This window comes from Montipora foliosa, chromosome 12 (assembly GCF_036669935.1).
Source record: "Montipora foliosa isolate CH-2021 chromosome 12, ASM3666993v2, whole genome shotgun sequence".
Taxonomy (NCBI): Eukaryota; Metazoa; Cnidaria; class Anthozoa; order Scleractinia; family Acroporidae; genus Montipora; species Montipora foliosa.
This window is the reverse complement of record NC_090880.1, coordinates 15,922,743-15,945,242: the sequence shown is the minus strand read 5'-3', so window position 1 is coordinate 15,945,242 and position 22,500 is coordinate 15,922,743. Positions and strand designations below refer to the sequence as shown.

The window sequence follows — 22,500 nt, the reverse complement described above, 5'->3', positions numbered from 1 at the left end:
TAAACATGCTAAATTGAATGGGGCTCTTTTATTAAAGGAAAGGAAAGGAAAGGAACTTTATTTAAGTGTATCGTCGTTCTAGCGCTGGAGCGCTAATTGTGGACACTGTAAACTGAAATGAACAATGAAAGTAAATCAAGTCAAATGTTGGTTTTTGAGGAAAGGGGAAGCCGGAGTACCCGGAGAAAACCTCTCGGTGCAGAGTAGAGAACCAACAAACTCAACCCACATATGACGCCGAGTCTGGGAATCGAACCCGGGCCACATTGGTGGGAGGCGAGTGCTCTCTAGCATTAATCTCAGAGAATAAGTTCAATGTTCATAAACCACGAACAGGCTTTTCCAAAATACTAGAAATAACCTGTCGTAGGTAATAGAAAAAACAATCAAACCAAATAAAATTCATTGGCTGCGTAAATCTCACGTTATCATTACTCTTGGCATCAAGAAAAATTAACTAATTTCAATTGGTTTCAGCCTTTATCTTTTGTAGACATTAATTAACATTATCTCTGACAGACACACTCACTTCTCACTTCTTTTAAAAGTGTAATCCGTTATTACTCCATTTTCCATATATTATCACATAACAGTGCCACATTTAGAATTATAAAATCTCTCAAATTTGATTATTTGCATTTTTATTCACAAAGGTATTTTTTTTACACGGCCATAGTTAATATTGCTTTTCGTGCCATGCATATATACGAATAAACCTTCACTCTCACGGTGCCTCTCCCCACCCAGGTGTATAAATGGGTATCGACGAAATGCTGGGGGTAACCCTGCGATGGACTGGCATCCCATCCAGCGGGGAGTAGAAATACTCCTAGTCGCTTCATGCTACGGAAACTGGAGATAAGCTCTGGCCTGATGGGCCTTCTGGCTCGTAAGCAGTGACTTTTAATTTTCTGCTTGCTATGTGGATACTAAGACAATCTCTGAGGTTCAATTTGAAATGGATGACTTACAGTTAGTAATAGTGATAGGTCTGGGTGGAGTCCAATTCGGTCTGTAATCATACGAGGGATAACAAAATCGCGCACGACCGCGCAACGGGAGTCCGATTTGTTTAAGGATGATTACAGACCGAACTGGACAACACGAAGTCCTCTTACCAATTAATTATAAAATTTACAATACAGGGAAAATTTTGCATCAAAAATTTGAAAAAGGAGGCGTAAATTGTTTGATGTTGCTCTGCAAAAAGAGAGTCAATTTAGGAGTCTGTGCACTGTTTCTATGGTCATTGAAACCAAGGTTATGATTGGTCGATTTAAACTACAACTTTGAATGTGGTTGGCTTATTGAACTGTCAAATAACAAACTGTCCGATCAGTGAATTAATGGCAAATGAGAGGTTTTTTTTTTTTTTTTTACCCTTTAACCGCCGAGGACTTCCCCATTGGCGAGTTAGACAGAGTGAAATCTATGAGTGTCAATTGGCATTTATTGCGGTGAAAGGTTAAGCCCATCACAATCGAGGAAATTGCAATTTTTATGATTAAATGTATTATATGAAAGTCGAAGAAGCAGTTAAGTAGAAGCTTTAGTAGTTGGAAAGAAATCCTGAAGAAATCCAGGCACGAATTGGTTTCGAAATCGCAGCCGTTCTATTGCGCTGCACTGGTTTACCCTCTGAGCTATTATGCCAACTGGGAGCTGATTAATTGTGAGTTTGAAATACGGGATATAATTCGAACTCAAAAGTAACCAAAATGGTTTTTAAACTTTTCTTTGGATTTATATTTTTGTATCTTCATCGATTTTTTTATGTTCTCGTTTCATTTGACTTATCTGTTCATAGATCTTGATTTTTAGGGGATTTTCCTTTCTTTATTTGAAACATAAAAGTAATCTTTCTACCGAAGCAAATAAAAATTTAAAGTTCTGTTTAAAAAATTAATTTGCCTCAGGTGGTCAGGTCGTCTTCTTCATTTCAATCTTTTTCTTCGTCTTCATTTTCATTGTTTCCTTCCTCTTTCACATTTTTCTTTATTAAGCCTTTTACGTCCATTTTCTCTCTTATCTTTGTAACCGGCTTTAAGAATTCTTCACTGTCCACACCTCGTAGTTTCTTTTCAATGCCGTGCTTTTTTTGTTAAGGGCCCACAGACGGATTTTCCACGCGTTGCTAAGGAAGTGAAATGTTACTTCCGGTGACTGACGTCATCATATCGTGAGCTGACCAGAAAACCCACTCACAAGCAAAAATCACCACAAGAACTATTGTTTACATCCAAGGTTTTCCTCACCCTTCTTCGCGCTCGTTCTCAGATCAACTGCGGATGCGTAAACGAACTGACTTCCGGATTGAGAAAAAGATACATTTTCTTGAATTTAACGGAATACTTGTTCAAATAAAAAGAGAAAGCTGAAGCTATGGATTGTCTTGACCCAACTACGTCGACTATAGGAGAAGTATGGTAAAGGAAAGTTCAAATTTGCGCACAAGAATGTGAACCAAACGTTTTCGAGGGTACTCCTTCTTCATCATTGGTTTCAGTAATTGACACCAAAGCCCCGAGGATTCAATAATTTACTCCTGTTTACTTCAAACTTTACTTCTTAATCCGTTGATAAGTTGCCGAGAACATTAATTATCCGCTATCTTGTTATGCAAGCATCTAAGCAAAGCAGCATCCTAGCAACCCTTTTGCACTCAAAAATCAGTGCGATTTCGTATTTGTTAAACCCTCTTTTTAATTATAGAACCCATCCGTTCGTACATGTGAAATTGATATATATCTTCATAATATTAATCAAGTTATACTACAATTACAATCAATTTCCGTTGGGAAAAAAACATATTTACACTTCTGTGAACTCTTAACATGCTTAAATCGAATAATGTCCATACCCGAGATAATGACATCCATCTGCTAAAATGTACCGTTTGTCGTCATAGGGTGAAAGACTTGTTTTGCTTAATGTCTGTGAATAAATTTGACGGTCTTTGGCTTCGAATTTGATTCATTTGCGCCATCTGCACTTGTTTCTCTAGGAGACATGTCTTATAATCCTGATGTTGGATTTTTCTCTTGGTCACGTTATTGGAAATCCTTTTTCTGTTTTCTTTTCAACTGGTTTGTCATTTTCCGTGAACAGTATGGAGATATCGTCAGTCGCAGGCCAATATATTCCTCGATGGGTATGTCATGGGTCTAGTCTTTCATTTCCCCCAGCACCTTTTTGTTCCTCGCACTATACAGAAAATGGGCTCAAAGTAGCCTATGTCTTCTAGGAAATTTTGGAAGAGGTCATCTGTCTTGACAACGTAGCACGAGCTATGGGTGTCTGATAAAAAGCAATTTAGGATAGGAGCCGTACCTTGAGACCATGTAGTTGTAGAGGAAATCATATATTAGGACTTAAGACAGATCTAGGATCGTGAAGCCAACGTAAATCAGACGATTCAGGTACAGCCTGGTCTTCTTCTCTCTAACAGCCGCTAGATCTTCGCAGAAGATGCGGAAGGTATCAAAGGCGGGTGAGGCCGTCAGTTTGGCGAGCTTGTTTGGGTTGCTAGCTATTTTGACATTCACACACTTTCGCAGGTTTTCTATCGTTTTACCAAATACCGCAAGTTACTGGTCCCACACCTAGAAATCCGGATACGTGCGACTATGTGTCAACATGCGAGAGGCAAACCACGCCACCAAAAGAGAAAAACACCTTATCCCTACCTTTGATGAACTCGCAGCCGATCATAAGGGCTGATAACGTCAGTGGCTTCATAGCTCATTTGGTTAGAGCGTCGCACCGGTATCTCGAGGTCACGAGTTCAAACCCCGTTGAAGTCATGAATTTTTTAGGCATATCTACCCATAACTGCAATTTTGCGTTGTTGTGCCATTTTTTATCTGCTCGTTTACACGATTTTTTATTGCCTGAAACGCGTCAACTGAACAATCACAACCCGGTTTTTATAGATAATTCGCTACCCAGTTAATGCCATTTGTGCTCTTCCCCGCTGAACAACAGCAGCATTACGCCCTTGGAATTTACCATTTCCGAGATGCTCTCACGATTCACTAATAACAAAGACAAACGGGAAATCGTGGTTCACAGCAAATATTTTTTGCAATATCGCGCTTCTCGCTGCCCGTCCCAAGCCCCTCTTCATCTTTCGTCCCGTTTACCAACTGAATGCGTGCAGAACCAACCCATTCTCCTCCTTGAATTAACGATTATCTTTAATCCGTAATTTGCTCTGAATTTACTACTATCGTTAATTTAGAAGACTGAAAGTTTGATATCGATTATGGAAAATATTCATATAGTTTATGAAGACAACCCAACAGTATGGACATCTAGGACTCTAACCTGAGAGTGTTTATTGACCCGTCACCTAACTAACCACTTGGCCACCACACCGCTAGCTGCTCAGGGACGATATTTTGAACACTATTTGATAATGCTGTATTATCACTCGGCAACAAACAATATCAAACACTGCCAAAGGAGGGTTACCAAACTTCACCTTTTAAATTAAATCAAAGCTTTTATTATTCTTTTGCAACGATATTTTATGGGAGACTAAATGCATGTTTCTTTTTGGAAGTGCGGTGTTTTGATCTTCAGTAGTGAAGCGGATAGAGTATTAACTCCGGGTTCAAATCCATTCCACGGATATGGTTTTTTATTTCCTTTCTTTCTCTACTACAACAAGTCCTGGGACACAGTGTCCTAAATTACCGATAATAGTAAATTCAAAGCAAATTACGAATTAACCGTAATCGTTAATATAGAGAAGAGATCATGTTGGGAGAACAGGCTTATTTCAAAACAGCGCCTGCATTCAAACAAAACATCATCATCCTCAACAACAACTGTACAATAACAACTTTATGACCTTGTTTAAGTGGAAAATAAAGATTTACATATGTATAGTGGGAAAGTAGTAGGCAAAAGTTACTCAGATTAACTAAAAAGCTAGCCTAGCTGAGTAACATAATTAAATAATTAAAATGATTAGTTGGGAATACATAGCGAGGCTGAAAAAGACACCAATTCCATACATGTTATACATGTAACAGGGGCGGATCCAGCATTTTTTGAAAGTGGGGGCCGAAGAAGAATACTAATCAGCGCGCGTTAGCGCGCCTCAGTAGCGCCTTAGGCGCTACTTTCTAGGGGGGTGTGGGGGCATGCCCCCCCCAGAAAATTTTCAAAATTTGGGTACTCTTACATGCACTCTGGTGCAATCTGGAACGTAATGTATCAAGATTCCATATTGAATAAAATTATAAGTTATGGTTATAATGATGCATGGTTTTTGACGCTTCAAAGTCACAAAATATATATAATTATATATATAGGCATTAAGATTTTACGTTGTTACAGTCTCTGTAAGATAGGTTGACTGTAGACAAGTATTTCGCATCCAGTCTTCTTCCTCATTTCGAAAGGATAATATTAGCGCCTGTAAGTTGAAAGTTTATTCGCACAACTTTGGTCATACTATTAGCGAAAAATCACGCTTTAGCTAAAAAAATCAAAAGCTCCAACAGACTGCTTACAAAATGATAAAATTATTGTATCTTTTGACAAAAAAAAATCTCCGACGAACTGAAAGGGGGGGCCGCGGCCGCCTCGCCCGCCCCCCCCCCTAAATCCGCCCCTGTGTAAGCATAAAGACATATCCCAACTCTCTATTGTCACGTTTTCAGCTTAATTAAGCTCTCTTGTTACAAGCGTAAAATGTTTTGAAATGAATGTATATTAAAGTGCAAGTTATAGACGAATGAGAGAGGTGATCTTCGCACTGAATTGATTGCACAATTTAAGCAGTTCTCGCTTACAGACACCAGAGAAATTCAGGTTGTTCCAACGGAATTCAAACCCATAAACTCTGCGATTCCAGTGCAATGCTCTACCGACAGAGATATGAAGCCACACAGTTGTGAGCAGGTTGTTTCCGTGAAGGACTCAATGAAATGATTATATACATAGTGGAGTCCCCTTTAAATGACAATAGCTTTTAAAATTGTTCAGCCAGTGCCACGATCACTGTTCGATTCACATTTCACGTGGTCCCTAGCTCGTCCCCAGACCCTCAGCAAGCAACAACACATCCTCCTTCCCCACCAGAAGCAACAACATCTCCACTCCCCCACAGCAGATGAAAGATTACGATTTGAACAAAACGAGGACGTGAAAGAACAAAGGCCAGGGTACAGGGTTTAAGTATCTTTTGTTCCGAATGAGTACTGAACTCTTGTCAGTTTGGACCACGAAGGTACGATGGGGAGGGAGTTCAAGAATAGTCCGAAGAAGGGACTAAACGGTGTCAGTACGAGAGCGAACTGCCACGCGTGATCGTGGATGGAGTGGACGAAGGATTCTGCTATGTTGGCCATAGTTGCGTTCCTCTTTTCTCTTGTCATGTAAGATTCGTTGCCTTGTATTGGGAGTCAGAATCTCTTCCTTCAGGTTTTGTAACCGTGGAAGAAGGTCATGCAAGGTGCGAGCTCTTCCCGCAAGAATTGAGAGAGTGGTGTATTGCGGATTGCCAGCATTTCTTTCCAGACCTCGTCATTCATAGAGCCACATTTCTTAAACAGCTTTCCACATTCTTTACGGTGGCCTCAGCCTTACCATTTGACTAGAGGTGAGTAGGAGATGTGATCGAGGGTATGTAGGAAACCCCAGTCTTTGGCAAAACCCCTTAGAAGTATATTGGGGACCACCATCGGAGACGACTTATATAGGGTTCCTTAAGCGAGGGGCGCCGTAGTGTTTTCTTTAGATCACGTAGTTCAGAAAAGAAAGAAAAGTAGTCGTTGATAATGAGGTATTCGTGTCCATTAAGACTGCAACGGTCAAGACCCAGCTTCTCCCAAGGTGTTGTTGTTAAGACAAGATTTAAAAGTTAAATTAGAATCAATATTGCACAGTCTTGCAGGGAACGCGTTCCACAGTGTAGGCGCAGCTACACTAAAAGATCTGTCACCAAAAGACTTTTTCTTTGTCCCCACTGGATGTAATAGAATAGTGCCTGAATCAGAACGCAGTGAATAGCGTGCGTGCTTTCTTACATTAATTAAATCGCTAATATAAGCTGGTACCATACCATTTAGTGCTTTAAAAGTTAAAAGTAAAATTTTAAAATGTATCCTATACCTAACTGGCAACCAGTATAATTCTTGCAAAACGGGCGTAATATGGTCGTATTTGCAGCTGGAAGTTAGTAACCGAGCTGCTGCGTTCTGTTCTCTGTGAAGTTTGGTTATTTCACAATATGGAAGTCCATAAAGAAGTCCATTGCCATAGTCAATTCTGCTTGTGACGAAAGCATGCAGAACCATTTCCAATTTATCTCTCGCCTAATATTGTAGCGCCAGAAAAATGGGAAGACATGGAGAAGTTACAGTCAAACCAGGAGCCACGATTGCGCACTTCAGACACGGGCTTAATGTCTGTTGTGCCAACACGGACTGTACAAGTATTAATTTTCAACAGGTGCTGTCTGGATCCGATAATAATAAATTTAGACTTATCATCATTAATTTTTAGTTTGTCCTGGTAAATCCATTTTCTTATGTTACTAATGCATCTATCCATGGCGCACACCGCCTCTGTCTGATTCGTCGGGATCTTGGGATTAAAAGACAAGTAGAGCTGAGTGTCATCAGCGAGGCAATAAGCATCAGGTAGATGCACTTGTATTATATCTAAGAGCTTTGAGTCGTAAACCACAAAAAGAAGTGGACCCAGACAGCTGCCTTGTGGAACATCGAAGGGCAAATCGAAGCTATCTGATTTAACCCCATCAAAAAAAATACGTTGACTATGCCCTAACAAGTCAGCAAAGTGCATGTGCCCAGCAGCTTCAGCATCACACAATTCGTCGTCGAGTGACGGCTGTTCCACGGAAAAGAGCGAAAGAGCGTCTGCTGCCAAGTGATATTTTCCTTTGACCCATTGTGCAGTAAGGGATTAAGGTAGCATCTTCATCATAAGTCGCTGAAGTCTGGGATTTTGAACATTTGAAATTCCCATGCAGTTCAAGACTGGAACGAAAGGTTGATTATCAGTAATCAAGGGAAAGTGGTGTAATCCCTGAAGGCACATGTAGCACTTCTGCATAGCCCAGCAAGCAACCAGCACCTCAAACTCTATCATGGCATAACGGCTTTCTGTAGGAAGTCCTGAAACTTGAACCAGCTTGTACAGGTCTCCACACACCATCTACCAACTGATGGAGAACAAAGTCCAATCCCGCGAGATGCATCAGTAGCAAGAATCGTTTGTAGATTGACACCAAAATATGTCAAAGTAGACGCCGTACTCAAACGATATTTTACTTCAACGAAGGCATGGCTGTGTTCAGGTAACAATTGGAAGACTGCGTCCTTTGTAAGAAGAGGGCGAAAGGGAGCCATACTTTCTTTGAAGAAATTACCAAGCTGGTTTACTAAGTCGAACCATGAGCGAAGATCCGTGAGGTTCCTTGGGCGAGAAAAATCCCTAATAGACTTAAGTAAGTCAGGACTGGTTTGGATTCCCGTTGACGACAGGCGAAAAACACCAAAATCCAATTCAGCGACAGCAAGCTGTGACTTGTGACGACATTGAGGGTCCAAAATAAGTTTTTTTCAATCCCGCATCCCGCGGCAGTGAGCATTTCATCCCGATCCTGCCTAGTTAAAACCACTTTGCTCCAGCTCAAAGCGACATTTCAACTGATCGACAATTTAAATAGCTTCCATATTACCAATAATATACTCTCATTAAGCAGCAATAGCCGTCCATAATAGTTAGGACAGCCTTAACAACAACAGTCTTAAATAATAGTTCAGACTGTGAATAATAACTGCTACACGGCTAACGTTTGCAAAACTTGTACTTATACATGTTCATTTCCTTGACATTGACATCTTAAATTCCCACGATTCACTCCGGTCTGACCTTGTAGGTCAGTCGGTTGAGTAGCGGTGATCTCCTCCGAAGCACGCGGGTTCAACTCCCACCCCAGTCAGAGTTTTTCTCTGTCCTTGTAAGAGTGGGCCATTGCCATTAGTAGGGCTAACGCTCATGCTGGTTTATATAATAATAATAATAATAATAATAATAATAATAATAATAATAATAATAATAATAATGACATTTATTTATACCGCGCAAATTCAACTATGCAGTTTTCAAATGCGCCTTAGAATAAAAGAGCAATATATGACCAGTATATAAAATATGACAATATATAGTCAAAATTACACGAATGAGTAATTATCTAGTCTATTAATTACAATAGTATATCAGGAAAAGCTTTTTTAAAAAGGTGAGTCTTCAAATTACGTTTAAAAACTTTAAAATTGGAAGTGCATCTAAGATCTAACGGACGATCATTCCACAGTTTTGAGCGGCAGCTACAAAGGCTCGATCGCCAAGAGTAGGGAGAGTCCTGAAATTTGGATTTGAAAGCAGATATTTGTTATTTGATCTGAGGCTGTAGGAAGAATTAGGTTTAAAGTAAACGAGAGATGATAAATAATTAGGAGCTGTACTATGAATTGCTTTATGAGTGATTATAATAATCTTATAATCTATTGTAAACGTTACAGGTAGCCAGTGTAATTTGTAAAATATAGGTGTGATATGGCAGTACCGTGGTGCTAGGTATAGGACTCTTGCAGCTGCGTTTTGAACACGCTGCAGTTTAGTGAGAGCGCAGTAGGGTAATCTGTGTAAAAGTGCATTACAATAGTCCAACCTGCTTGTGATGAAAGCGAGGATTAATTTCTCGGCAGATTCTATGCTTAGATATTTTCGGACGCGTCTAATATTGTGTAGATGAAAAAACAGCACTCCTACAAGTTTTGGTTATGTTGAAGTTCAGGTTGAAATGGCAGTCAAACCAGGCCCCCAAGTTTCTAAGGGGTTCCGTGCTCGGTGAGATGATGGATTCGCCAATGGTTAGAGCAGCGATTTTAGTTTTCTGTAGCTGCGCCTTCGTCCCAATGATCATAAACTCAGTCTTGGAATCATTGATCATGAGTTTATCATTGATCATCCCACAGAGGCACGCTTCCATTGCTGCAATGGCGGCGTCTTGATCGGAATCATCACGTTGGATTGAAAGCCAGATAAATACCGGTATCATCGGCATAACTGTGCGGCGCTGTTGGCAGGTGCTGGCTAATTACATCAAATAGCTCACTGGTGTAAAGGGAGAACAGCATTGGGCCGAGACAGGAGCACTGTGGCACACCAAACTTCAAATCAAAACTGTCTGATTTTGCACTCTCGATTACAATACGCTGGGATCTATTCGACAGATAGGATTTGAACCACGTTACTGCTTGATCTTTAATTCCAAATTTGTATTCCAGGCGCCGCAGTAATATGGCATGGTCTACTATATCGAAAGCAGTGCTTAAATCTAGGAAAACTAGTAATGTGACTTGTTGTTTGTTCATGTTGACGAGTATGTCGTTGCGCATGCGCAGTAAGGCAGTTTCCGTGCTGTGATTTTTGCGGTAGGCTGACTGAAATTCTGGAAGCATCTGATTGGACGACACGTGATCAGAGATTTGTAGTGCAGCTGCCTTCAGTGATCTTTGAAAGGAGTGCTAGATTGCCGAGGGGCCAGTAATTTTTCTTTATCAGATCCATGTTGACTCTCTTTAACTTTGGTCTCACTAAACCCTCTTTCCAAATGTCCGGAAAGTGACCACCACTGAGCGAAAGATTAACCATGTTGGAAATGGTCGGTAAGAGTTTGTTGATGTAGTCTTTAACAATCTTGATAGGTACGGGGTCATTGTCGCAGGTCTTGTTTGGGGCATTCAGCACCAGTTTTTTTATACCTTCAGAGGATATAGGCTGGGCGTTAGTGAAGGGTGTGCCAGCATACGAATGCTTATGGATGCTACTCCTGATCCGAATGGTCAGGCTGACTAAATGAGGAGTCAATTCTATCCAGCTTTGAGCGTATGACATCGATCTTTTGTAGAAAAATCTCCCAAAATCATTAGCAAGCAAAGTAGGGTCAGAGTACTTGGGGTATTGTTCCTGTGACGACCCTCCTAGCAGTGCACTGGCCATCTTGAAAAGCTTTCTTTGATCACAATCGTTTTCATTAATAACGTTGAAATAATAGTCACGCCTTGCTTGCTCCATCACGTGATTTGTATGATTGCGTGCCTTAATGAAATTAACCCTGTCTGACTCGAGCCCCGTCCTTCGCCATATTCTTTCACACCGTCTACGTAAACGCTTGGTTTCTTTGATTTCGTTATTGAACCAAGGAACCCGCGGACGAACCGTGATAGTCTTCTTTCGAAGTGAAGTATGTTTATCTAAAAGGTTAGTCATGGTAGAACCGTAACAGGAAACAAGGTCAGCAAGTGCATCGGGTGGATCCTGGCATAGCTTCGATTCCCTGGGATCATCCTTGAACGATTCAATGTCAATAGCCTTAGTCTTCCGGTAGCAGATCTCCTCAACAGTTGTAGCCGGCATACGGAGAGTTAGTTCAGATAGAACAGTACAATGATCTGACAAGAAACTGTCAGAGATAGGCGTGGTCTGAACAAGTCCCTCCAAGTCCCGTGTAATGATCAAGTCTAAAGTGTGCCCAGAACGGTTAGTTGGAGCAATCACGTGTTGTGTAAGCTCCATGCACTTCAAGAGATCTACCGCGGACGTCCACATAAATACTCATGTCTCCTACAATGAGGAGACGTTCAGATGTCAGCACAATTGATTCTAGGTATTCAGCAAATTCGCCGAGAAAGGTGGATACCGTTACTGGGTGTTTTTCTGAGTACAGTGTCCGATAGATAATGGCAACTTTGACTATGCTGTTTCCTGAGATGACAATATATTTAATATACTCAAACGAGATTTTTTCTCCAGCAGTGTGAAAGGTCTAGGACAGTTATGTGCGAGACAGCAGATCGATACCACCCCCACATCGCTGATAGCGTATTTGATCATGAAACATGTATCCAATTATTATAGGAGTGCATTCAGCTCTAACCGCCTCATCATCCGAGGATAGCCAAATCCCATCACGCCCAAAGCCCTGTTCGCTAACAAAATGATGACAGCAATCTCGCCTTGTATCTCATAAGGATTCCAGACCGCGCAAATTCACGAGTGAAAAAATTGACAATAAAGTCGACAGTTACTTGTGAAAATACATTGTTCGTGGTTAGTCTTACGGAGCTCGTTTTATCCCGACCAAGGGACTCATCAGAGACCTTTCTTTATTTTCACAAGTAACTGTCAACTTTATTGTCAATTTTATTGTCAATTTTTCACTCGTGAATTTGCGCTGTCTGGAATCCTTATGAGATATAAGGCGAGATTGCTGTGATCATTTTTTTAGCGAACGGGACTTTTGGCGTGATGCCAAACGAGTTTGCCAAGCAGAAAGGTCTTTGATGAGTTCCTTGGTCGGGATGAAACGAGCTTCGTAAGACTAACCACGAACAATGTAGTTTCACAAGTAACTGTCAACTTTATTGTCAAATTTTCACTCGTGAATTTGCGTGGTCTGGAATCCTTATGAGATATAAGGCGAGATTGCGTAGTGGACTGGAAATTCCATGAGCAGAAATTCAGCGGTCGTAGCGGAATAGGGTTGATGAGACAACAAGTAATCCTGATAAGATTTTTGATGTTCCGACGATCACCAGTCGAGGCCGCTGTATTATTGTTTACATTGACGTCTCGCGAGGACACTATTGCCAGTATTCTCCTGATCCCTGTGGGACCCGGGTTAAGTTTAAATACTAATTCACCTCTCAGTAGAGGATGAAATGTCGCACTTGATCCAGAGTAATAAATGCACGGGCGTTTGTGCCTTTTGTGTATTCTGATACTCAAGCGTCTGCGGAAAGTAGGATGACGCAGCAGGAAATAGTACCCGCGGCAGATCTCATAATAGCAAGTCATTCCATTATTGTAATTCCATGAATCCAGTAACAATGGCGGTATCATCAGAAGAATGCATGTTTTGTTCCCTAATCTCGTAGCGGAACCTAATTTACTCGAGGCCAGAAACGATGAGGCATCCAAATCTCGATTTTGCACAGCCAATATGCTTTCATCCTGGGCAGAAGAGTGTTAGAAATGACATTGAGTATTTAGAAACCGATTGCCGTGGTTTTCGTTGTCAAGCGACCGAGCAGTAAGGAAAAAAAGAGAGAATAAGAGGAAGAGACCAAACGCAGGTCGACACCTCATCATATATGATGATTATACAGGATAACCCCTTCAGTGTTATAAGCACTGGTATCAAATGGGGTGGTCCTGTTATTAAAATACTTTTTTAAGTATTTTAATAATAAAAAAAAGTCTAAAAGGTAAAAAAAAGTCTAAAAGTTAAAATAGACTTTTTGTATTTTTAGTTTTAAGTAAAAATACAAAAAGTCTAAAACGTAAAAAACACTAAGAAAACTGTTACATGGCCGACATCAATAAAAGGAGATGTACATCTACTCGAAGTCATCTAATTGACGAAAAAGTCTCCCTTTAGTTGAGAATTCAATATGAGCCATAAATTACATATTCAGTCTTGCTCATACTCAGAAAAAGCTTATTTTCTAGCATCAACGAAGAAATACGGTTGATATCATTGTTAAGGCTTGTTTCTAACTCAATAGCAGTTTTAACGGCAAAAAACGACACTGTATCGTCTGCATAAAGCAGAACTTGTGAGAAGCAGATGCCGGAGGGCATGTCGTTTATGTTCAATATAAAGAGCAGGGGCCCCAAAATTGGCCCTTGAGGGACACCAGAAACTATATCCAGGGGCGAGGAGACAGCTTTGTCGACCTCTACGCGTTGGAAACGGCCTAGCAAATAGCTAGAAAACCAAAGAAGAGTCCTGCTACATATGCCATATGCCATGGTTGTCTATCGTGTCGAAGGCCTTCTTCAGGTCAATGAAGACCGCCCCAGTGAGAAGACCATTATCCATATTTCTCCGGATTCCGTCCACAAAAAAGGTGACAGCTCTTTCAGTGGAGAACTTCTTCCGGAAGCCAGATTGAAAGGACGACAAGAGATTGTTAGCGTTTAAATAACGAGACAATTGATTGTATACGACTTTCTAGGCGATTTTGGAAAATTCTGGGAGAATAGAAATAGTGCGATAGTCATCCCTTTCTTCTCTGTTACCGGACGTGAATAACGGAACAACTCTTGAAGACTTCCAGTCGTCCGGTACCACTCCAGATGAAGAGGAAAGGTTAATTATGTGAATCAAGCACTCCGAAATAATTTCTTGTCATTAGGAAGCACTCTCTTCACAGAAAGATTTTGAGTAATCAATGTTTTCCTGAATGAGGTTAACGTTCCGATTGTGGTTGGCTTTAGCGGAGCGCACTTTAACTTTAACTTTAACTTTAACTTTATTTACAAACAAATCATAACTATTCAAACAAGACCATAGCGGCCCGCAGTTAGCATTGCTATTCTGGGCCGGCCACTTACACTGCGACATTATTACTGTCTCTCACAAGTAAACAAAGACACTTAAACATTTACAAGAATTACAGAAACAAAAAACGACAATAAAAAAAATAAAGAATAAAGAATAATGAATAAATAAATGATCAAAGGTATTGTACGTAACTGTTAAAGAAAAGCCATATACTTCGAAAGATTGATGTAGCGCATATCAACATTCCTCTCCTCAATTTTAAGAAACTTCAGAAGTAATTCGTTCAATTTACGTTTAAAGTGTGTTTTCTTAGGCTGGCGAATTTCAGGGGTGATACCATTCCATATTTTTGTACCAATTCTAGAGAAGGACAATAACCGTTGGTTTGTTCTCGGCATTTCTACGTGGAAGTTTCCAGCTATTGTAAACCGCGTGGAATAGGAATGAATTTGTTTCGTACGAGTAAATAGATTTGAGATATTGGATGGAGCATGCTGATTGTCAACATCATGTAGCAAAGAAGCAACTTGAGGACTTTTTCAGTTCCCTGCAAATTCTGAGTCCAGTTTCATCATAATATTATCTGAGACTTCTTAACTAGAGCTGTTAAAAGAAGGCATCCCCACTCAAGTAAAACTTGTGCTGGCTCTATTGCTCGTAAACTAGTTAATTGTTGTGATTCGAAAGCGTTGACAACTGATTTTGAAAACGCTTTCACCTGTCACGATGGTGACATGAAAAAATATATCACGATCGTCTCCCTGTGGTCCAAGTAGTCGGAAAATGAAAAGCACGTTAAGAGGGATCCGATTATCTCAAAAAGATTAATTCAATGTTTCACGGTAACATATCCCGATGGCCAACAAGTCTTTCAAGACAGCAGATCAGGCGAGTCTACAGAAGATGAAGCAATTGGAAACGCCAAGCACACCACATATTTTATTTACAATCAATAAATCAATACACACTCATACAATTGTGTGGCTTAGTATACTCTCATGTCACAACTTATTAACAATGAGAGTAAAGTAAGGTAGGTGGCGTATGGTAAAACTTTATTTAAAACGCGGAAAATTGTCATTTAAGCTAAAAAAAGAAAGTAAAAAACGCTTTACAACTATTTTACATGATTACCGTGCGGGAATCTGATATGGCAGATTCCTGCTTAATTATACGCTTTAACGGCCCAATATCATGTCTTTTTCTGGGGTGTTAGGCAGACAATTTAAACTTTACTGATATTACCTTTAAAACATTTCACAACCGATTCGCTCGTCTTGATTGATAAATGTATTTTTAAAGGAAATCAATTTGGAGACATCATAAACTAATCTGTTAGTTAGCGATACATCAATAGTTTAATACTAATAATCATATTAAAAAAAACTTTATTGGGTACACACAAATTGCTGGTAAAACCAGTAGTTTACAAAACCTTAACCTCTAAAAGTACCTGTCTTTCTAAACTTTTAAAAACCCTTTACAGGCTGCGGAAGTCCGCTATTCTGTTGACCAGCGATGAAAAAAGTGAATTGATAGCCCTCGGAAGCCCCTACAGGCTAGCGCACACTGCCGCAAAAACACTTGCCAACGTGCCTGCAAAGTAGCACTTCTTGTATCTCTATTTCAAAAATTTCTGGGGGAGCATTTTCCCAGACCCTCGTAACGACTTTCCCCCCCCCCCCCCCCCCGGCGAAAATTTCTAGCTAAGGCCTTGAATACATTCAGCATTTCTTAAGTATTGGCCGAATTCACACTAGAGACGAGTAATCGGGTCGGGACGGGTTTTAGACGAGAAACTCGTCCAAATTTACCCCTCCACTTCTCCGTCTGAGTCGACGAGTTTTTAAAGACGAGTTTCCCGACTAGACGAGAAACACGTCAAAATGATCACGAATTCACAGTTAGACGGGTTCCCAGGTCGAGATTTAGGAGAAAGTGCGCCGATTAGACTGGAACTAGAACGAAAGCAGAGCACTTTGGGAAAACAAAATGGCGCCGAAGAAGAAGGTGAAGCGTTCTAAAACGCAGAAAAACAAATCCTGGACTGACAAACAGACAAACATCTTTGCCGCTGTGTTGTCATACTTTGGAAATACTAGAAACAGCCAGGCGCGTTCTGTTTTCTGCTGGCTAGGTAACCACGCACATCTCGCACCAGTACCTGAGCATCTTAACCCGTCCTAAAAACTCGTCCTAATTTGAATTCATGTCGGTAAGTCAGATAACTTTTTCATCGCGAATACACACTAGGACTGGAAACTCGTTAGACGGGTTACCCGTCTGACGAGTTTCCCATCCTCTAATGTGAATACTGCTATGGAAGCAAATTGTTTCACAAACATGCCCCGCTATAACACAAACTTCTTTTTAAATGATCGTTTGGCTTGGGCAGAGTAAGTTTCCCTTCTACCTTTCTCAAGTTATATTCAGCAACGCGTTCCGGGAAAAGAAAATGAATTGTTTTATACATAATAAGGGCTTTAGGCTTTTTACGTCGAAGGGACAGTTTCTCCCACTTAAGAGTATCGAGAAGGAGGTTGAAGCTCGCATCATAGGGTAATTTAGTAATTACCCTGGCTGCACGATTTTGTAATTTTTGCAGCTTATCACTCGAATGGCCACTTAAACAATCCCAGACAGGACTGCAATAATCAAAATGCGGTTATATTAAAGCGTAATAAATTTGAAGCGCGGTATTAACGGAGATAAAGTGCCGTATTAGTTAAGGCTCCTATTGCTGAGAAACTTTCCTGCATATTTCGTCTAAGTGATTTGACCAAGAAAGCCGATCACCAGTAATAAGATCCAGGGATTTAGTGTGATCTACTCACTCGATAATTTCGTCATCAATTGGAATATCAACCTCGTCACATTGAGTGCTTAATCTCTACCTAGATCCAATTATCATTAACTCGGTCTTAGACACATTTAAACTCAACCTGTTGGCTCCCAGCCAACAGTTAAGTTTACTGAGTTCTGAAGCTAGGGTTAGATTGTTATCGTCAGCGAACATTCTCGGGGAAACTCCCCGGCGGCAGTTAGGAAGATCGTTAATATATACGTTAAAAAAGCAAGGAACTTAATTATGCTGCCTTGCGGAACCCACACAAGTAACAGTGCGAGGGGTTGGCAGTCTTCCATTTACATTACATCTTTGGGTCCGATTGCTTAGGTACGATTGAAACAACGTGAGAGTAAAAACCAGAATCAGAAAAATACGCGAAATGCGTTGGCCTCGGTAGGCTTTATACAAGTTATTGAACAACAATAAATGTGGATAAACTTCACCCAAATTAAAGTGCCTATCACCCTCTTTTTACCTTTTTGAAGAAAAGTTAAATGGTACGTCGATAAAATTTTTCAAAAATGATTCGAGAATTCTACGTACTTAACGTCTTTTTGGCACATTCAAAATTTTGTCGAGCGCGAAAGGGGACTGGGACCGGTGACGTAGGAGGAGTAAGTTGCTGCATCGTTGGTAGTGAAATGTTTGCGTGAATGCGAAGTGAGTTACTCCTGCTACGTCATCAGCGCAGGACTTCGTCGCTCGGTCAAAACAGCACAGGAATCCGAAATATGCTTTTTGATGCATTTTAAGCCTTGAAAAAATGTCCGGAACTGTAAATAAATGGGTTTAATTTAGAATTACTTTTCGGGGAGGGTTCTTGTTTTTTCCTCAAATTAAAAAAAAAAAGGTGACAAGCACTTTAACATTTACAATATCAATTTCTCGATAAGCACACATGCTAGTCATGCCTAACAGCCCACACAATGGATACCTATTTTACTGGTAACAAAAAATATGCTATATCAGTAAATGACGAAGGACGATTCTGTGAAGACCAACAGTGATCACCAATAATGCTATTAAGTATATTTTAAAACCGTGTAAGTGGAGAGCTTTGAAGGCGCGCTCTGATTGGCTACTCAAACTCCAACTATCCTTTGCTAGTCACCTCCGAGCAACTCACAAGGGGTTTGAGTCCGAAAATATTGTAATCGCTGCTTAAAAAGATGTTAAACTCGTCTTTTTGTGCTATATTATCTCACTGTTTAAGAATATGATAAAACAACTAGTCACCTCAGTGTCGGTGGCTAATTTTGGGCATTTACAAAAAAATCGTAAACATCAACCACTAGCCACCTCCTCTTCGGTGAATAGTTGTTAGTTATTACATTTTGTACGTCGGATATTATGTCTTTATTGTTCTGATGGGCTCACTCGACCTGGGTTATCAGAACACGTACCGTATTGTTACAAGCATTAGCCAAAACTTGTAATCAGAGAGAAGCCTCTTGTGATGTATTCATTTTTTCCATAATCATTTCAAGTTTTCGATTTATTTCTTCCAGAAAAGGTGCCTTTGCCTAGGGACAAATCTAGATGCAAAGAAAAAATGATTGCGTAAGTATTATTGAAAAGGATAAAATGTTATTGGTTCTCCTCAACTCCACGAAACGCTATTTATTATATAAACACCAGTGAAATACTAAGTGAGATTTCGCGCGAAAACATGATATCTTCACACGTAAAAAGATTACTGTTGCTATGGTTACATACAAAAATCGCGCCTTTCGATGCCTTTCGTGAAATGCTTTAGTATTTCATTGGTGTTAATATAATAAATAGAATATTATATGACCGCTTGGAGATACGAAAGTTCTCTTCTAGTGTTGAAAAATATTTCACTCGTGAAATATCTTTCAACACTCGAAGAGAAATTTCGTATCTTCGCGCGGCCATGTAATATCCTTAATAACATGGGTGACAAGTTACTCCTTAATTTTGCCGCGAAATTTCAGCGTTAATTTATAATTTCACATGTGAAATTACATTGTTGCCATGGCAACTTTTCATATGGTGATAAAATGGCGTCCAAAATCAAGTAATTTCCTTCGCCTAAAGGCTCGGGAAATTATTTGAATTTGGACAAAACGCGAGTGAAATTATTCCCTAATTTCACGCGTCACCATTTGATTACCCATACTTATTTACCAGTTACAGAGGATCACTTCGTAGATCAGTGCAGAAACGTTATAATTTTTTTAATGACTTAAGAATATCTAAAGGAAAAGATCCTATGAACGCAAGTGCATTTCGTGATTTATCAGCAAGAGTAAATGTTTTTAAAGTTCCCAAAAATTGTATTAGCCGTAGTGGAACTTTCAAAATGACACGAATGACCCTAAATCACAAAATGAACGAGCAAGTTCATGCGGTTTTCTATTTAATCAAGTGATCCTGGCAGTTATGAACGCAATTTTAGTCCTAAAATTTTCAGGCTTCTCTACGCAATTGCTAAATTTGCGTTAATTACTGTGAGGATCATACCTTTACTTGATTTCATATCCGTAGTTCAATGTATGATTCGTTTTATATATCATTTCGTTCGATTTTTTAAGTATTATCTACTCAACAAAACTACAACATCGGTCTGTTTCCATATCAACTTCCGAAATGCACTATATAACCTATTTATGCATTCGTCATTGACCAATCAGAAACGTGATATTCTGTTGAATATACAATAAAATAAAGTGTAGTAAATGAAGTGTTTCGAAACTTAAGTTACACTTTGAGAGAAAATGTTTCCTAGTCTACGTGTATTATAAAACGATACACATTGAGAAAGCGAATCAGGCTTACTTATAATTGAGAATATATGAAATGTCAAATATATGAACTACGAATGTTGAGTCAAGTTACAATAATCATCGCAGTTTGAAAATAGTTAATGTGGTGAGGGAGATAATCAAGCCTAAAGCAGCGGGATCGCATAGTCGTTGGTTCCATTCCCCTTCGATTCACAATATTAGATCGATGAGCATTTGAGAACGGGCATAGAAGAAGTCCTTCAGAAACCTGTTGGCGAAAGGGTGTTCTACTTGCCGCGTAAACCAGTTGTAAAGCAAAGTGAAGTGACTACAAAGGTGCGCATGGTATTGGAGGCGAGTGCCACGCCTTGTCCATTGAGAAGCACCTGAGATTTACACGAGTGATGTTTGGAGTTGAGGCCAGTCCGTTCTTGTTAGGAGCCACTGCAGTATCACTTTAAACTGCAAGGACCACACTTTGGAGATACAGTAAGAGTACTGAGGGAAAGCAGATATGTCGACAACCTCATGCAAGCATGAGGGATGAGAAGAATATGACAGAATTCAAACAAGAGAGCACCGTTATCCTTGAGACCGCTAAGTTCCCTAGTAACAGATGGAATCAAATATTAGGCCCCCGAACATAGCAAGTCCTAGCAAGACTTTGCGACATACGTGGGACAAAGAATACGAAATTCTGGATTTCCCTGCAAGCCACTTCTCAGAGAATCATCCTGTGACCGAGCGAACTATGCCTAGCTACTTCGGAGCTATCTATGATCCACTTGAGATTATTTCTCCTACTATGGCTGAAGGAAAGCACAGTTATTGGCTAGCTTTGATGAGTAGAAGGGTTGGAATATTGAAAGATCACAGGTTTAAGCGGTGGAACAGGAATATTGAAACAATGCAGACACCAAGAAGAGATGAAGAGAGATCATCATCGGAAACGAAAGAGTGAGGAAACCTGCAGTCCAGAGAGCTCCTGAAAGGAATGAAAGGCAGATGCAGGTCGAGGAAGAGAACCGAGATTTAGAATAGACTGTGCAATGATGGGTTGAATGACCTTTTGTGAAAGATTGCAAAAATTGCTATTGTCAATTTTTAAGGGAGTACGTGCGACGCTTTGTAGGCTTACACCAACCAAGAGGGGAGGTCCAAGTAATTATATGCATAATGACGTGTATGATAACCATTGGGCGAGGGTAGAGAGAGAGTAGAAAACCGTGCGTTGATTAAACTGTGCAAATCATAACGCAAAGATTCACTAAGTGTACCGTTCGAGTATCAACACTCCAGTCTAGTTGGTGGGATGAAATTTATAGATTTTGCCAATTTGCTTGTTCAATTTCGACAAAACAGATTTGAGACAGCAACAAATTCGCAGTTCTTTTGATAAGATACGTATTTTAACTAAAGCCGCGGTAAAGAAAAAAGTAAATAAATAAATAAATAAGTCGGTAACTAAAATAAGTAAGGAAGTAAATTTGTAAATTAATAAATCAATAAAAACACACGCAAGCGCAGACATGGGTCAAAAAAGTTAAGTACAGGCTTGAGGAATTGCCTTAACTAAGAGGAGGAAAGGAGAGGAGAAAAGGGGGTTGAATCACGCCAGGTCAGGGGTTTATTGCTCGGAATTAAAGGCTCCCGTACTCATCATTCGACTTGTTCCGGCTTTTCTCAGATCATATAACTATATAGACAATGGCTTCTTGCGATTTATATCGCCTACTTAGCCAGTATGATGTGTGATAAATCCCAGTACGTCACAGGCCACAACTGAATTAACTTTCGAATTCAAGTTTTCGCAACTACCTGCATCACTATTTTTGTATAGCCTAAGTCAAAAAGACTCATTTTTCCTCAGAAAAAAACAGTCTCAATCCTTGCCATCCACAAAAACTACATGCAAGAAATAGGGCCGTGCAGGGATATATTAAGTGAAGCTATGATTCTCGCAGTTATGAACGCAATTTTTGCAATTGCGTACAAAAGCCTGAAAAATTCAGGACTTCAACGGGGTTTGAACCCGTGACCTCGTGATACCGGTGCGACGCTCTAACCAACTGAGCTATGAAGCCACTGACGTTGGGAATTGGTCATTTGTGGGTTCTAATGTTCCCGTGAGGAATGGATCCTCGTTGCACTTGATTTCATTTCCGTAATTCATATATGATCCATTTCATACATCATTTCAGCAGTGATATATTCTCGTATAAAAAAAAAAACTACGTCATTTTCTGGGTCCTCATTAAAATCTGAAGACACCTTTTTGCAATTTACAGTACACCTGAATGGACCTCCAAAGGATAAGTCAGTGTTAACAGAAAATAGGTGATACACGAATCCTACCTACGAATTCTTACCTTAGTTAAAACGCTCGACCCATCACTCAAGGCTATGTAAGGATGTAAGGCTTCCTTAGAAACATCAAAATAAGAAATACGATATGTTTCATCTTCTTTTCCCATGACAACAATCTTCTTGCCATTCAGTGTAAA

The 22,500-nt window shown here is 40.0% G+C and overlaps 2 protein-coding genes across 3 annotated transcripts in view; both read right to left on the bottom strand.

Moving 5' to 3' along the window:
• Positions 1 to 10,527: 10,527 nt before the first annotated feature.
• LOC137980888 (uncharacterized) lies at positions 10,528 to 11,625 on the bottom strand. Its single transcript, XM_068828290.1, has one exon. The coding sequence runs from the start codon at positions 11,623 to 11,625 to the stop codon at positions 10,528 to 10,530; it is 1,098 nt and encodes a 365-aa protein (XP_068684391.1).
• A 4,471-nt stretch (positions 11,626 to 16,096) lies between these two features.
• LOC137980023 (short transient receptor potential channel 6-like) overlaps positions 16,097 to 22,500 on the bottom strand; it is a 75,930-nt gene continuing 69,526 nt past the window's right edge. For both annotated transcript variants that reach the window (XM_068827343.1, XM_068827344.1), the window contains exons 15-16: positions 22,366 to 22,500; positions 16,097 to 18,781 (exon numbers count right to left, since the gene is read on the bottom strand). The exon at positions 22,366 to 22,500 is cut by the window's right edge and continues 83 nt beyond it. In XM_068827343.1, the coding sequence (XP_068683444.1) occupies positions 18,770 to 18,781; positions 22,366 to 22,500 (147 nt within the window). In that variant the 3' untranslated portion in view covers positions 16,097 to 18,769. The remainder of the gene's footprint in view (positions 18,782 to 22,365) is intronic.

Excerpts from the sequence above, each read along its gene's own strand:
- LOC137980888 (XM_068828290.1), bottom strand. The coding sequence starts at position 11,625 with ATGGAGCTTACACAACACGTGATTGCTCCAACTAACCGTTCTGGGCAC.